At 39.8% G+C, this 15,363-nt stretch overlaps 1 protein-coding gene across 3 annotated transcripts in view; it reads left to right on the top strand.

Annotated features, from left to right (window-relative positions):
- The window catches only part of SCUBE1 (signal peptide, CUB domain and EGF like domain containing 1), a 282,888-nt gene that overhangs the window by 120,389 nt on the left and 147,136 nt on the right, over nt 1-15,363 (top strand). For all 3 annotated transcript variants that reach the window (XM_067468907.1, XM_067468906.1, XM_067468905.1), the window contains one exon: nt 7,070-7,195. In XM_067468907.1, the coding sequence (XP_067325008.1) occupies nt 7,070-7,195 (126 nt within the window). The remainder of the gene's footprint in view (nt 1-7,069; nt 7,196-15,363) is intronic.

Here is a 15,363-nt window from a genome sequence, read left to right as displayed (position 1 = left end):
AATTGGGAAATGGAAGGGAGAATCAAATAGTCTCTGGAGGACATAAACATTGCCTTAGTCAAAAAGACAGAAAAGAAACTTGGATAGATTCGTAAAAACCACTGATTCTCATCAACATGATGAGGAATAAACCCAGCTTTTCTCATTTCTGCAACCTAGAATTGATCCCAAGACTGCAGTGATATAAACATGTTTCTATTTAGAAGTAAGAGCATAGTACTAGGATCCCCTTGATTTTATTTTTGTCTTCATCACATAAATTAAGATCCATCATTTTGAATGGAGTTCCTTACGCAACAATTCATTCACATTACTACCATGCCTGGTGGGCATGCAAAAAAGTAAAGAATTTCTGGAAAGATATACCTGTTCATATACAAAAAGTGTTCCAGATAAAATTTGACTTAAAACCTTATGTAGTGAATTTTATGATCTGTGTTTTATTTTTGGTGTGTAGCTCTAGTTTACAATATGGTTGATAGGGAAGAATTGGCTTAAATAGGGTAGCAACAGTGAAGGCAGGATTAATTTGCATATGTGAAGCCGATTGGTCGTATGCAGATGAGATTATGCCAGGATTTGAAAAGGCCGCTGAGCCAGAATAGCAGTTACAGAACTGAACATTCTAAAGGGGTGGAGTCAAGTTTGAAAGAGGCAGATAGAGATTGTCAGTTAAAAAAAAAAGGTAGGAGCAGTTAGGAACCTCGGTTAGAGAGAAGCAGTTGGGAAATGGAGCTCAAGGTTTAAGGAAAAATAAAAGGTGCCAGAATATAGTTCAACCAAGAGTATATGAAGAAAGTAACATTTTCGTTGATGTGAAACAGTGAGAGTTTCATAGGAAAAGTCAACCAAGTGAATGATACTGAATGTAAGACTCGAGACTGTAACAAAACACACATGTAACCATAAAGCATTGGAACCAGAAACTATAAATAAACTTTGTTACTTTGTTGCTTACTAGAGTGTCTCAAGCCTGTGATATAAAGCACAAAGGTTAAACAGCTCACAAGAAAACCCCAGCCAATTTAAAAGGGAAACTGCAGCAGTACAAGGCGGTAAAGGGATTTAGAAAGGAAATTCTTTTCCCCCTCACTGAATGAAAAGGAAAGGCACCTGTAAAAGGACAGAAACAGAGTACGTTCCAGGTATTAAAGTGGTGGCAGAAAACTACATATGTGGTGTGGCATCACGTATTCGGTTATGTGCAATGTTACGCCCCACAACTGAGTACTATTTATTAAATTTAATAGACTTTGATTTAGGGAAAAACAATGACAAGCTATTATATTACATGACAACAACTGCAAGAACTATTCTGGCAAGCAGGTGGAAAGATAAAGAACTTCCGACCTTCGAAACTTGGATCATCAAAATAAGGGAGAACATGGACATGGACTCTCTGGCAAATATGCTGGATGACCAAAATATAAAGAATAAGACTGACTGGCAACCACTGAGAAGATATCGTAAGGAAAAGAAATTAATACAGATGGAATAAAAGGGAAGGCGACCATTACAACAAACAAAATACAAGGAAACAAAACTTTCTATTTATCCCTGTGGACTGGACTGAAAGTCCAACACTATGCCTTCCCCCACATTAATATTGGTTTCTTCCCCTCAACTCCACCCTTCCTCTATTCTTTTCTTTTTTTTCCTTTTTTTTTCTTTTCTTTTTCCCTTCCTTTTCCCCCTTCTTCCCTTCCAATTACTTTTTTACATCTGTAAAAAAAACCCCTCACAATTAAGATGATTTATAAAAAAATTCATTCACAAATTTATGTCCGTCAATTTTAAATGTGTATATAGCTTGCATGTGCTGATGATTTCCTTTCAATATGACACCATCAAATCAGAAAACCACGTCCTGGCAATGTGCAGTGCTCTTCAAATGCTTTGGACAACCAGCACCAGAACCTTTTGCTGGGTAGGAATGATGGAAGACATAGTCAAAACAACTAGACAGCACCAGATTGTGTAGTTTGGAGGACTGAATGTTGTAGATCCATGAAAGTCTAGTAAATTATCTTTTTGCTTTCTGGTTTATATATCTATAGTGTTCTGTGATGCCTGAATGCTTGTCACAATAAGTGAAATGAAGGACATTTTCAGTGTTCCTCATGATATTCATTCAGGCTTTGGCTTCACTTGCAAACTTGTGGTCTTTCATCTGACCTATGAGCTCATAAATTCTGTAAGCTAGTATACACACATCCCTGTAAAAATCAACAAGAGGAAAGGTGCTAAAACAGGTCTGTAAGATCAAAACAAGCGTTTGGCAGTAGCGAGCTGACAAGGGCATAAGTGCAAAGCCTGCACAGCATGCCTAGAAAAATGGAAGACATTGCAGTCATGGCAGAGTTTTTAGTTTCCCCAGTGTGTGGTACAATACCCTAAAATGAACGTATATTTTTGCTAAGAGTCTTTGCTAATGTTCTTGTCCTCAAGATGAAAAAGTGCTTTGATATGGTGCCCATAGAAAAAGTTGTCAGTCTCCATACATTTATATTGACCTTTTATTTAGAAGGGGGTCCTCACCCCACCCCAGCAATGGCAAACAGTTTGGCAAACTAGATGGTCACCCTAAATGTCCTCCCCCTCACCCCTGTGGCACAGCAGTCTCTTACCACAACATGGGACCTGTCTGTTCCCCATTGCACATCTTGACATCAGCCAGCATGATGGGGTGCTGGGAAAGTGGAAGGGCAGAAGACGGACCCCTGCTTCTCTCTCCAGCTGATGTCAGGTCAAATAGCAGAGAAATAGAAGATCACATGTCATGACTGGAGACTGTTGCGACTGATAACGATAAGCGCGGAAGTATTTGCACAGGCTTGGTAGAAATCATAGACTCTGGAGACTTCTGGTTACAAAGCAGGTTCAATCTTTACTTAGAACAATACATGAAATTACATTTAAACACATTACATACTTCAACATATTCTGACAGCGACACAGGGGGTAAAGGGGAAGGGTACTCAAGCCTGGGGAACGTGGGATGACAGTGGGGACAATTGTAGCTGGTTCTATTGAGGAACCAGCCCAAGTGTCCTCATTGGACCGAAATCACGGGAAAGTATGAATTCTGGGTTAGAATTCAGGCTTTCCTTCATTACAGTAATGAAGGCCAAGGATGCATTAAGGAGTAGCATTATCCTAATCGACATCGGTCTAAATGATCATTGTAGATGGGACCCTGGCCTCTGTGAAAGAGCATTCCCACAATTTTGTTTGTTTGTTTGTTTTTGCACACAAAAAATCATATTTGCACAAACAGAAATTAATGTTGTACAAAAACCTCTTATTCAAAAAGTAACTTTTTAAAATGGTCAGAAACTTATCTCTCATTCCAACAAAGAGAAAACTTGATTTTTTTTTCATTTTTGTTTTTAAGAATTAAATAAGTGAATTAAATTCTGGAGCTAAATTCTGGAGCTCTGAGCCTGGCTGCCAAAGGTGGGTTCCAGCCCCCTGCTTATACCTGACTGCTTCATTCTCTCTGGTTCGAATGATTTTGCAACAGGCAATCTCCTTCAAACAATACCCTCAACCCTTCAATATCTATCCACCTATCTATCTCTTTATATACTTGTTGTGTAAATATATTTGATCATATCTTAGCTTCTTTAGCCCTGAACCTTTAGAAATTTTAGGTCTTTTTTTTTTACTTTTACTGTAGGAACCACCCATGTTTTCACACAAAGAAAATACAAAGGATATCTGTGCCTCTCCGCATCTTACTGCAGTTGAATAAATACTTTATCTCATTATTTAGGGAAGAGATAGATTAACTAGTCCATGAGGTGCTTCCCACTTTATCAAATAAATTTTACCACAAAGTTTATTTGTATGGGATTAAGGAGGGTAATGGTATTATATAAATCAGGATGGAGATTAACAGATTTCTTTCTTTGTTAAGTACATATGATCAGTAACCAAAGCTGTTACGATCATGGGAGCATTAAAAGGGAGACTTCTTTTGGATTTACATTATTTCTCACAAACAATTGTATGTGCAGTTGCTCTGTTTAGAATATCCTAGGGCCTGAGATTTGAAAGAAAACCTGAAGCATAGAAATAACCTCATTGTGATGTTATGGGAAGGACACTGATAAAGTTACATTATAGACTTCATCAGATGGAGTGGGGGAAAACGGGGGAAAGTGGAGGGAAACATCTTACCCTGTTCCCTCTTGTCTTGAGAGATGGCCAACATTCCCATGTCCTTAGCCAGCTTTCCCCCACTTTTTCCCATCGTTGGGAGAAAGGCTGTTGGGAGTCGGGTAACACTCAACTTCTGCGGGAGTGGAGTCCCACTGGAAGTGCCCCTACATCATGTGATGGCCTCCTTGTGACTCTCGTAGGGCTCTGTTTTCGCAGTGGGTGTAAATGAAGCACCACACCCCTCTGATGAGGTCCTCAGTGTCAAGAATAATTGGAAAGTAAATGATATTCAAAGAAGAAAATAACCCACACCAAACTAACAAAGTCAGAGGGTTATTCCTGTTCTAGAGTGCAACAGTCCCTCTTGTCTGATCCACAGGGCAATGGGGTGAAGACTCAGGGAGGAGCAGTGTCTTGAAAAGTTTGCATATTTTCAAGACACTGCTCCTCCCTGAGTCTTCACCCCATTGCCCTGTGGATCAGACATGAGGGACTGTTGCACTCCAGAACACGAATAACCCTCTGACTTTAAAACACCACATGTTGAATAGGGAAAGCAATCCTTTTATTGAAGATAAGTTAAAACAGCAAAGTAAAAAAGACACTTTAAAGGAATAGGTAAATCTAATTAGGTAAAAAGATAAGCAAAAACAAATTAGTCCAAGGTAGAGTTCAGCAATGTCCAAAAACAAAGTCCACAACTCTCAAACAAATTCCAAAAAATCAGGAAATGTTGATCTAAGGCATGAGCAGGTAATCACAAGAGACAAAAAAACCAAACCAGGGAACAAGAAATCCTTAAGCATGAATCTTCCAGGCAAGTCTTCTGTGAGATGAGGACAAGAACTTAGCAGGATTCTAAACGATGCTTGCTCAGCCTGTTTGTTTTGACTGATTTCCACCCGCCTATCTATATGCTCATTAGTTTCTGCAGGTGTCGTGTTGCTTTAAAGCCCCAAATCCTGGGAAAACTCTGGGAGCCATTCAGGGAGTAAACCATCATCCCTATACCCTGTAGGAACATTCTCATGGGAAACTATATTTTGAACAGGTATCTCTATGTCATTCTCTGCATCAATATCACTGACCAAACCATTTCCATCATGAACCTCATTTACATCATTCCCCACATCCAAAACACCCTGATCCTGAAACACAATCACAGGCTGAACTGCAACAGGGACCAGACTCGGAGATCTGGTAGTTCTAATTACATGACTAGAGTTTGAGTGAAGATCATTAAAAATAAACTTCTCTTGCACTGGAAGAATAGCATATAAAATTTGCTTCTGTTCTGTGCCTTCAAACCATTTTTCACGTATGGCAGTCCTAAGGCAAATGGGGTTTTCTTCGCAGTATCTGTTTAGAGGGAGTTTGCCAGTGCTCCTTTCTGAGGCTGAGACTTGCCCAAGGTCACTCAGTGGGTTTCTATTTATATGTCTTAAATTTTCATGATGTCAAGCACATTCAGTAGATACATGAAAGGAATATCCTAATTTAGTAAACATATGTGCAAACATGTAATTTAGACCAAGAAAATCTAATGGACAGGGACAGGTGCACAGCATTTCAAAGCAGAACGAAATAATACAGTTACTCCAATTACTGTGCATTGATAAACTACTGGCAAATTGGCATTGCAAGGAAATAATGTCGTCAATGATGCAATGGTGTGAGCAGAGGTGACTACAGGCAGTCCCCAAGTCACAAACAAATGACTTACAAACGACTCATAGTTAAGACTGGCTGTGAGACCACAGGAAGTGAGCAAAATCTACCCCTTGGAAGAGAAATTCACTCTTGGAAGAGTGATTATGGGAAAAAGATGTCCCAACTGAAGCTTTCTCACCAATTCTTGTTTCCACAACAAGCCAAATTTTTAAAAATCAAATGTCACAGTGACACAAATTGAGATGAAATCTTCTAAACGGGCACAGACAGCAAAACAGATGCCACAGGGGTGTTAACTCATTCCTATTCTATCCAAAGTTCGTGTGTGTGTGTGTGTGTGTGCGTGTGTGGCTGGAGTTCCTCTTAAAACGTGTCTACTCTGACTTACATACAAATTCAACTTAAGAACAATGCTACAGAATCTATCTTGTTCGAAACTTGGGGACTACCTGTATATTTTGTGTAACTTGATTGTTTTTCAATTTTCAAGGGCGGTTTACTGGCATGTGAAATATATTTGTCTGGTGGATATTAATGTTTCGGTTGGGGATTTAAATATTTTTCATTCTGCTTGCAATGCTTTTTTCTGGCTAGAAGGGTATACAATATTTCAGGATTACTTTATTGCTTTTAGATGTTAACTATTTTGTGGTCTGTGCATGTTTTTAAAAGGCTACATTGGGAAGGTGTAGAAGAAATGATTAAAACCACTGGGTATGAAGGGTGATTGTTAAGTCTGCAAGCATAAATAAATGTTGAAGAAAGAAGTGGACTGGGAACAAATGATTTGCAAACTGTTGGTTGGCTATCAAAGGAGTTAAAAGTCTGAGTTGTATAGTTAGCTGGAGATGCTAGAATATATTTTGAAGCATGATATGTTTCTACATGTAGATGCTTTTGCTTAAAAAAGAAAAGACCTGGTGCTGTTTCTTAAACAAGTGTTTCCTCTTGTTCACTCACTCACTCAGAATAAACACTTGATTTTTCATTTTCAAAAAATATATATTTGTATTTGTATATGCAAAAACTACAACAGCTCTCTTGGGCTCTCACAGGGAAATCACAACTCCTTTGGGCAATTGTACTCAGAAAAATATGGATCATTTCCAATATTAAGAGTAGGGGATGAGTTATTTCTGTAGTGTGAAAGATGATCTTGATGACTGCTTAGAGTTTATTGCCATTTAGATTGTTTTCAGAATTTCTGCATTTTTCTCTCTTTCTCTTTCTCCAGAGGGTATGAACTGTATGAACAAAGATCATGGGTGCGCGCATATCTGCCGGGAGACACCCAAAGGTGGGGTTGCCTGTGAATGTAGGCCTGGCTTTGAACTTGCCAAAAACCAGAAGGACTGCAAATGTAGGTAGATTCAGACAAATCTCAATTGCCCAATATGTGTTATTTTCTACATTGCTGTTTTTTCCCCTCGAAAAACTGATTCGTTTGGTTTTTTATTGACCTGAGGTTTTTAGTCAGAGGTCATATTGGAGTAAAAGGTTAGACTGTTATTTTATAAAGTGGGAATGCATAGGCTCCACCAATGAAAGTCCACAGATCAGAATGGAAATGCTAAATTTGGTACAGAATTTATGGAGACTTAATGACAGAGCACAATCAAAACACTGTCTACCTAGCTGCAATCAATATATGATATGTTTCTAGCTTTTTCAGTCATCTGAGCCAATGTGGCCCTAATCCATGTACATAGTGTGGCCTACAGCTGTTGCAATGGTCTTGAATTTGAATAAGACATTCAGGATTAGATAGTATAATGGGAACAAGAACTCAAATGCCCATGAAATGGATTGTACTTTGATCTACATTTCAGTAAGCCTAAATTGCAGTATAATAACTAATGCTCATCATACAGGTTGCAACTTCTGCAGTTAGCACCACCTTTATTCAGGATCCTCTGCAAACACATGTCAGACTTTAGGTTGTGTATCTGTCTGGGTTTTGTGACTATCATGCCTGACTATTTCATTGACATTTTGTGTGTTTAAACAACTTCTTTAGCTGAGTGGTAGAGTAAAATAATTTTAGAATAAAGAACAGAAGAGAGCATGTTTATGAACATTCCACTTTGTCATAATAGCTTAATCTGGAATGTCAGCAAACTGCCAAATTTTATCTTGGAGGCTTTAGGAGAATGAAGGAATTAAAAACAAACATGACCAAGTAAAAGATTTGCAAAACCAAAGTATGTATTCCTCTATCCTTGGCCTTTCAAAGACTGTGAAAAATACTTTCTGGGAAGTTCTTGGTTTCTGCTCTATATCTATATTACTGTCATGCAGTATTGAACATGTTTGATTTATATGTTTTAACATTTAAAAGTAAATCCAAAGTAAAACAAAACCTATGTTAGTTAATTGTGACAAATCTGTTTCGATAAATACTGATTGATACATATTTGTACATTCTCGGAAAACAGAAAATATTTGCTTGTTTTGGTAAGAAATTAAGAAATTTCCACCTATTATTTGAATACAGATCAAATTGATCTCTTCAACCCAGTTTTGATGCATCTTAATGAATGGCCAACATTATTTTTATTCCAGTTTAACAATCCTATTTTAATAGTGAGAATTACAGCTTGGTGGAAATGCTTAACATTTTCTGATACAGACTTGCATTCTTTCACAGTTCTGCAGTACCTAGGGATCCTTCAAGACCAACATGAGCACCTGACACATCCCAAGGCACTCATAAATACCCTGCTACCCAATTGGTAGGGTCCTGGACAAGATACAGCAGTGGTACAAGTGCCCTAGGATGCTAGGTGCTCATGTATAGGTTCACCCCTCATTTTAATTGGTTTGAGCCACAACAAAGAGAGTGCCTCAAGCCAATTAAAATGTGGGGTGAACCTATACATTACAAAACGTTTCACAGATTATTTTCTATACTTATCAGACAAAATAATATTTCTGTTGTTCAGCAGTAAATGTATGTCAACAAATGAGAAGTAAGAGTCGTACTTCCTTTACCAGAGAATTCGGGACAAAGGCTATTCACATAGATGTCATTGATTCAATCCAATGGCCCAACCCAACTAGAGTGTACCCATTGGATCAGTGGAACTTACATAAATGTTGACATAGCAAGGTACCATTGTTTCAATGGGTCTCCTCTATTTGGTACTAACAATTGAATTTATGCCATTGTTTTCTACAGGGTGAGGCAGCATAACTTCCTTTTTTCAAAACTTAATAAAACCCATTATATGAATCAGAAATTTTTATTTTTATTTTATAATGTAGGCGCATACCTAAAGTTTTGTTTTACGTAGTTTTGAAGATCAAATTAGGTAGGTGATGTCCCCCATTCTCCATACACTGAGTAAACCGATTTCTCGCATTTGTCATGACTCTTCCCAGCATAGCAGGCGTTATGTTGGCAATTTCTTCCTGGATGTTGGTCTTCAAATCTTGTAGGGTCCTTGGACGGTTCACATAAACACAGGATTTCAAAAAACCCCATAGAAAAAAATCACAAGGGGCCAAATCTGGAGAGAAGGCTGGCCACTCCAAATCCGCTCGAAAAGGAGGCCTCAACGGTAAAAGCACGCTCCTCACTGTTCCAACACTTGATGGTGACTGAACTGTGTCAGGACAAAACTTTATACTCCCGCCTCTCGAATGAGACCACTAGCGCTCCACTACGTCTTCAACTGACTGAATGATGTGCATTTTTAAAAAGGAAGTTATGCTGCCTCACCCTGTATTAGGGTTGTATGAAACAGCAGAAATCCATTCTGTTTTTGTTTCAAATTTTGAGTGTCCCCCAGTCCTGTTTTGAGAAAGATTCCGGGAGATTGGGAGGAGGGCCGTTCGGAGTCATAATTCAGGATCTGGAGTTCTGTTTCCATTTTGGGAAGAATTTTTCCAAAACAGAACAGTGGACACCCAAACTTTGAAATGAAAACAGAACATATTTCTGCCATTTCATGCATCTCTATTTTCTATCAACTTTGAATCAGCTTTCTGGAAATTAAACATTACCCCAGTTTTCTTATCAAGCTCTACCTTCTCCCAGTAGGAATCCGTTTTCCAAACTAGGTATAAATGATCTAGAAGACTGACTTGAGTCTAAACTAGAGTAGGCCAGTAGAATCAATAGGATGTGCCCATATGTTCATGCATTATTCAATGATCAGTTAGGATTAATCCATAGGATTTAGGATAAAATCCCATTTTAAAAAATCAATTTCCCCATCACAGCTGCTCCCCTTGCCAACTCAGTCTTTCGCATCAATTCTTTATTTCTTAATTAGCCTTCATAGAAATTGAGGAAGGGGGTTGAAAGGTTAGAGAGGGAAATATATTGGAAATGGGACAACTGCAGAGAAAGCACACATTCAGAAGGAAGGAAGCACTGGCGCATCCACACTGCACAAATATAGCAGTTGGGCTGCCATGGCTCCATCTTTCGGAATGCTGGAATGTATAGTGTGACGAAGTGTTTCCAATTCTGAAGTACACTGCCCTGAATTACAGAATCTGAAATCCCTGAGAGAATTCTAAACATTTAATGGGATTCCAAATAATATAAAATGGAGCCACATTAGATAAAGTGCATAGAGTGGATGAATTCAAAAACCATCCACTTCCCTGCTCGTAAAACAGTTGCTATAGATGGAATGGAAACACCTAGCAAGAGAAGCAACTTGCAAAGAGGAAAAAACAGGGACAAATCAGGCAATATCAAAGAGCAAGTCAAATGTTCCCATCAGATATACAGTACTCCCAAAATGGTGTGGGGGTGGGTAGCTGAGTGGTAGTTGTTGGTAGTTGGTAGTTGGTAGTTGCATACAGAATTAGAAAACAAACTGTCAAACATCTCTGCTAGGTTTCTCAAACAATCTAATTTAGTTTCAGAAATACAGCCCACTTAAAATTTCGCCTTTCTGACTGCTTAAGATAATTGCATTTCTTACCATTGGGCTATTTGCACAGGGGTCTCTTGTAGGCTTCCCAATCTATATAAATAAAAATGTAATGTTTGTTTGTGGGATTAACATAACTCAAAAACCACTGGACAAACTGACATGAAATTTAGAGAAAATACACCTATCAGGCCAACGAGTGACCATCACTCATAAAAACACTGGAAAACACAGCTGAAGGGATTCAAATAGCAAAAAAAAAAAACCCAAACATTTCAACGCATGCGCATAACCACATTGTTCCCCTTACATTAAGCCAAGTCGCGTCCAAAGCGGAGTGAGGGAGGGGGTGGTGCTCATCTCTATTTCTAAGCCCAAGAGGCGGCGTTGTCCATGGACATCTCCAAGGTCATGTGGCTGCCTGACTCCATGGAACACCGTTACCTTTCCGCCGGAGCAATACCTATTGATCTACTCACATTTGCATGTTTTCGAATTGCTAGGTTGGCAGAAGCTGGGGCTAACAGCGGGAGATCATGCCGCTCCCCGGATTCGAACCTGTGACCTTTCAGTTAGCAAGTTTAACAGCTCAGCAGTTTAACCCACTGCGAGCTCCAGCACATAAATACCACATGTGTATTTATGCATAATCACATAAATGCACATATACACAAATATATACACACACATATACACACACAAAAAACACATATATACAGACTGGGCCACAGCAACGCGTGGCAGGGGACGGCTAGCCTATATCAATAAAAATGTAATGTTAGTTTGTGGGATTAACATAACTGAAAAACCACTGGACGAATTACCATCAAATTTGGCCACAGGACAACTACTAACCCAAGGAGTGACCATCACTAAAAAAATGATTTTGTCATTTGGGAGTTGTAGTTGCTGGGATTTATAGTTAACCTACAATCAAAGAGCATTCTGAACTCCACCAATGATGGAATTGAAGCAAGCATGGTGCACAGGACTCCCATAGCCAACAGAAAACACTAGAAGGGTTTGGTGGGCATTCACTTTAGGTTTGGGAGTTTTAGTTCACCTACATCCAGAGAGCACTGATGGATCTGGACCAAACTTGGCACAAATATTCCATATGCCCAAATATGAACACAGATGGAGTTTGGGGGAAATAGACTTTGACATTTGGGAGTTGTAGTCACTGGGATTTATAGTTCACCTACAATCAAAGTGCATTCTGAACCCCACTAATGGCAGAATTGGGGCAAACTTCTCACACAGAACTCCCATGACCAACAGAAAATACTTAAGGCCATCCAGTCCAACTGCCTTCACCAAGGCAAGAAGACATAATCAAAGCCCTCCTGACAAAGAGCCATCCAGCCATAGATATAAATATATATGATTCACACATACACAGATGTAGTATCATAGATTTGAAAGGGACCCTTAAAGAAGGACAATGATATGTTGCATGTTCCAGAGTAGGCAAACCAGACAATCTCTACATCAACACTGACAAAGAAACAAGAAGAAATAGTGTTCACCCACAAGCATAAAGAAATTACATATATTAGAAACCAATACTTTCTCATTACTGATCCTGTTTTTGGGAAGATTCTTTTCAAAATAGAAATGGATCTCTGGATCCCAAATTACGAATCCAATTCCTTTAATTTCCCAGAATCTTCCCCAAAACATTTCTGGGTAGGATAGGGGACACCTGAAATTTGAAATGAAAACAGAATGTATTTGCACACCCCTGGGACTCATTTCTGATTTATGTAGACCCAAATGTGAAATTATGCATGTGTTTTGTTTTTTTGTTTTTTTGGTAGGGTTTGCTCAGAGGGGTTTCCTTTGCTTTTTTCTGAAACTGGAAGTGTTTGATTTGCCCAAGGGAGAGAATTGAATCTTGGGCAATCATCTACACTGATGATTTAGATCAGTGTAAGACCTGATCAACCCCATGGCAGCCAAATGATGCATGGAATGGATCTAGGGTAGTGTATTAAAAAAAAGTTGGGGGACAGTCCAATTTCAAGGTCAGAATTTAGAGTATCCCCTAACTGTGGACCTGGTGAACAGTTGGGCCAGTTCCAAAACAGAACTGGTTGTAACTGTTCCATTGGCATCCCATGTTTCTTGGGTGGCCCAAGGACATGTGATGACAGTCACTGCCCCCTACTACCTTCTATGCTGCAGTTGTCTCCTGCTGTGATACATATCCTACCTTCCAACCATTTCATACTGTGACAAGGTGACAGTATGCTCTGGGAAGAGAGAAGTAGAGACTCATTTCAACATAGGGAGTGAGATAGGATGGTTAGAGTTACTGCCCAGTGGCATCGCATATGGCATCTCTAGTCAATCAAGATTCTGGGTTGTTGTAGGTTTTTTGGGCTATATGGCCATGTTCTAGAAGCATTCTCTCCTTATGTTTCGCCTGCATCTATGGCAAGCATCCCCAGAGATTGTGAGGACCTGGAAAACAAACTCAGCCAAGAGTACAAAGTCCAACACCTTGCTTGCCTTGCAGACAATTTCATGGTTCAGAAGGTAGAAGAAGCAACAAGGGGGTCAGCTACTCTCGATATCATCCTAACAAATGTGGAGGACCTGATCGATGCAGTTGGAGTGGTTGGATCCTTAGGGGCAAGTGACCATGTGCTCCTGCAATTTGAGGTACAAAGGAAGGCTGAAACTAAGACAAGTCAAACCCACATTTTGGACTTTAGGAAAGCTGACAGTCAAAAAATGAAAGAAATACTGAGCAGCATTCCATGGTCACAGATACTAAAAGACAAGGGAGTTACGGATGGATGATAGTTTTTCAAGAGTGAAGTACTTAAGGCGCAATTGCAAACAGTGCCAACAAAGAGAAAAAAATAGGACAAGTGCAAAGAAGCCAGAATGGATGTCCAAAGACCTTCTAACTGTGCTAAGACTCAAAAGAGACATGCACAAGAAGTGGAAAAAGAGAGAAATCACCAAAGAAGAATTTAAACAGCCAACTCCTGTAGGGAAAAGGTTTGCAAGGCTAAAGCACAAAACAAGCTCAGGCTTGCCAGGGACATTAAAAACAATAAAAGGCCTTTTTTTTCTTACGTCAGTAGAAAAAGAAAGAACAAGGAGGCAATAGTGCCTCTTCGAGGAGAAGACGGGCAATGCTGACAGGTGATAGGGAAAAGGCAGAACTACTTTAATGCCTTCTTTGCCTTGGTCTTCTCACAAAAAGAAAGTCATCTTCAACCTCAGCAAGATGGAGTGGATGACAGATTAGAGGACACTCAACCCCAAATTGGGAAACAAGTCGTCCAGGAATACCTGGCTGCTCTAAAGGAGTTCAAGTCCCTGGGGCCAGATCAACTACACCCAAAAGTACTGAAGGAACTAGTGGAAGTCGTCTCGGAACCATTGGCAATTATCTTTGAGAGTTCTTGGAGAATAGGAGAAGTTCTAGCAGATTGGAGGAGAGCCAATGTGGTCCCAATCTTCAAGAAGGGAAAAAAGGATGACCCAAACAATTACCATCCGGTCAGCCTCACGTCAATACCCGGCAAGATTCTGGAAAAGATTGTTAAGGAAGTGGTCTGCAAACACTTAGAAACAAATGCCGTAATCGCTAATAGTCAACACAGATTTATCAAAAACAAGTCATGCCAGACTAATCTGATCTCTTTTTTTGATAGAGTTACAAGCTGGGTAGATGCAGAGAATGCCGTGAATGTAGCATATCTGGACTTCAGTAAGGCCTTCGACAAGGCCCCCCATGACCTTCTGGCAAACAAACTAGTCCAATGTGGGCTAGGCAAAACTACGGTGAGGTGGCTCTGTAACTGGTTAAGGAGACGAACCCAGAGGGTGCTCACCAATGTTTCCTCTTCATCCTGGAAAGAAGTAATGAGCGGAGTGCTGCAGGGTTCTGTCCTGGGCCCAGTCCTGTTCAACATCTTTATAAATGACTTCGATAAAGGGTTAGAAGCATGCTCATCAAGTTTGCAGACAACACCAAATTGGGAGGGATAGCCAATACTCCAGAAGACGGGAGCAGAATTCAAAATGATCTTAACAGATTAGAGAGATGGGCCAAAACTAACAAAATGAAGTTCAGCAGTGACAAATGCAAGATACTTAGGCAGAAAAAATGAAATGCAAAGATACAGAATGGGGAAAGCATGGCTTGAGAGCAGTGAAAACGATCTTGGAGTCCTCGTGGCCACAAGTTAAACATGAGCCAACAATATGATGCGGCAGCAAAAAAAAGCCAATGGGATTTTGGCCTGCATCAATAGGAGTCTAGTGTCTAGATCCAGGGAAGTCATGCTACCCCTCTATTCTGCCTTGGTTAGACCACACCTGGAATATTGTGTCCAATTCTGGGCACCACAATTGAAGAGAGACATTGACAAGCTGGAATGTGTCCAGAGGAGGGTGACTAAAATGATCAGGGGTCTGGAGAACAAGCCATATGAGGAGAGCTGGGCATGTTTAGCCTGAAGAAGAAGAGGCTGAGAGGAGACATGATAGCCATGTATAAATACTTGAGAGGAAGTCACAGGGAGGAGGGGGCGAACTTGTTTTCTGCTTCCCTGGAGACTAGGATGTGGAACAATGGCTTCAAACTAGAAGAAAGGAGATTCCATCTGAACATTAG

The sequence above is a fragment of the Anolis sagrei genome, chromosome 5 (assembly GCF_037176765.1).
Source record: "Anolis sagrei isolate rAnoSag1 chromosome 5, rAnoSag1.mat, whole genome shotgun sequence".
Taxonomy (NCBI): Eukaryota; Metazoa; Chordata; class Lepidosauria; order Squamata; family Dactyloidae; genus Anolis; species Anolis sagrei.
This window is presented reverse-complemented; position numbering and strand designations above follow the sequence as displayed.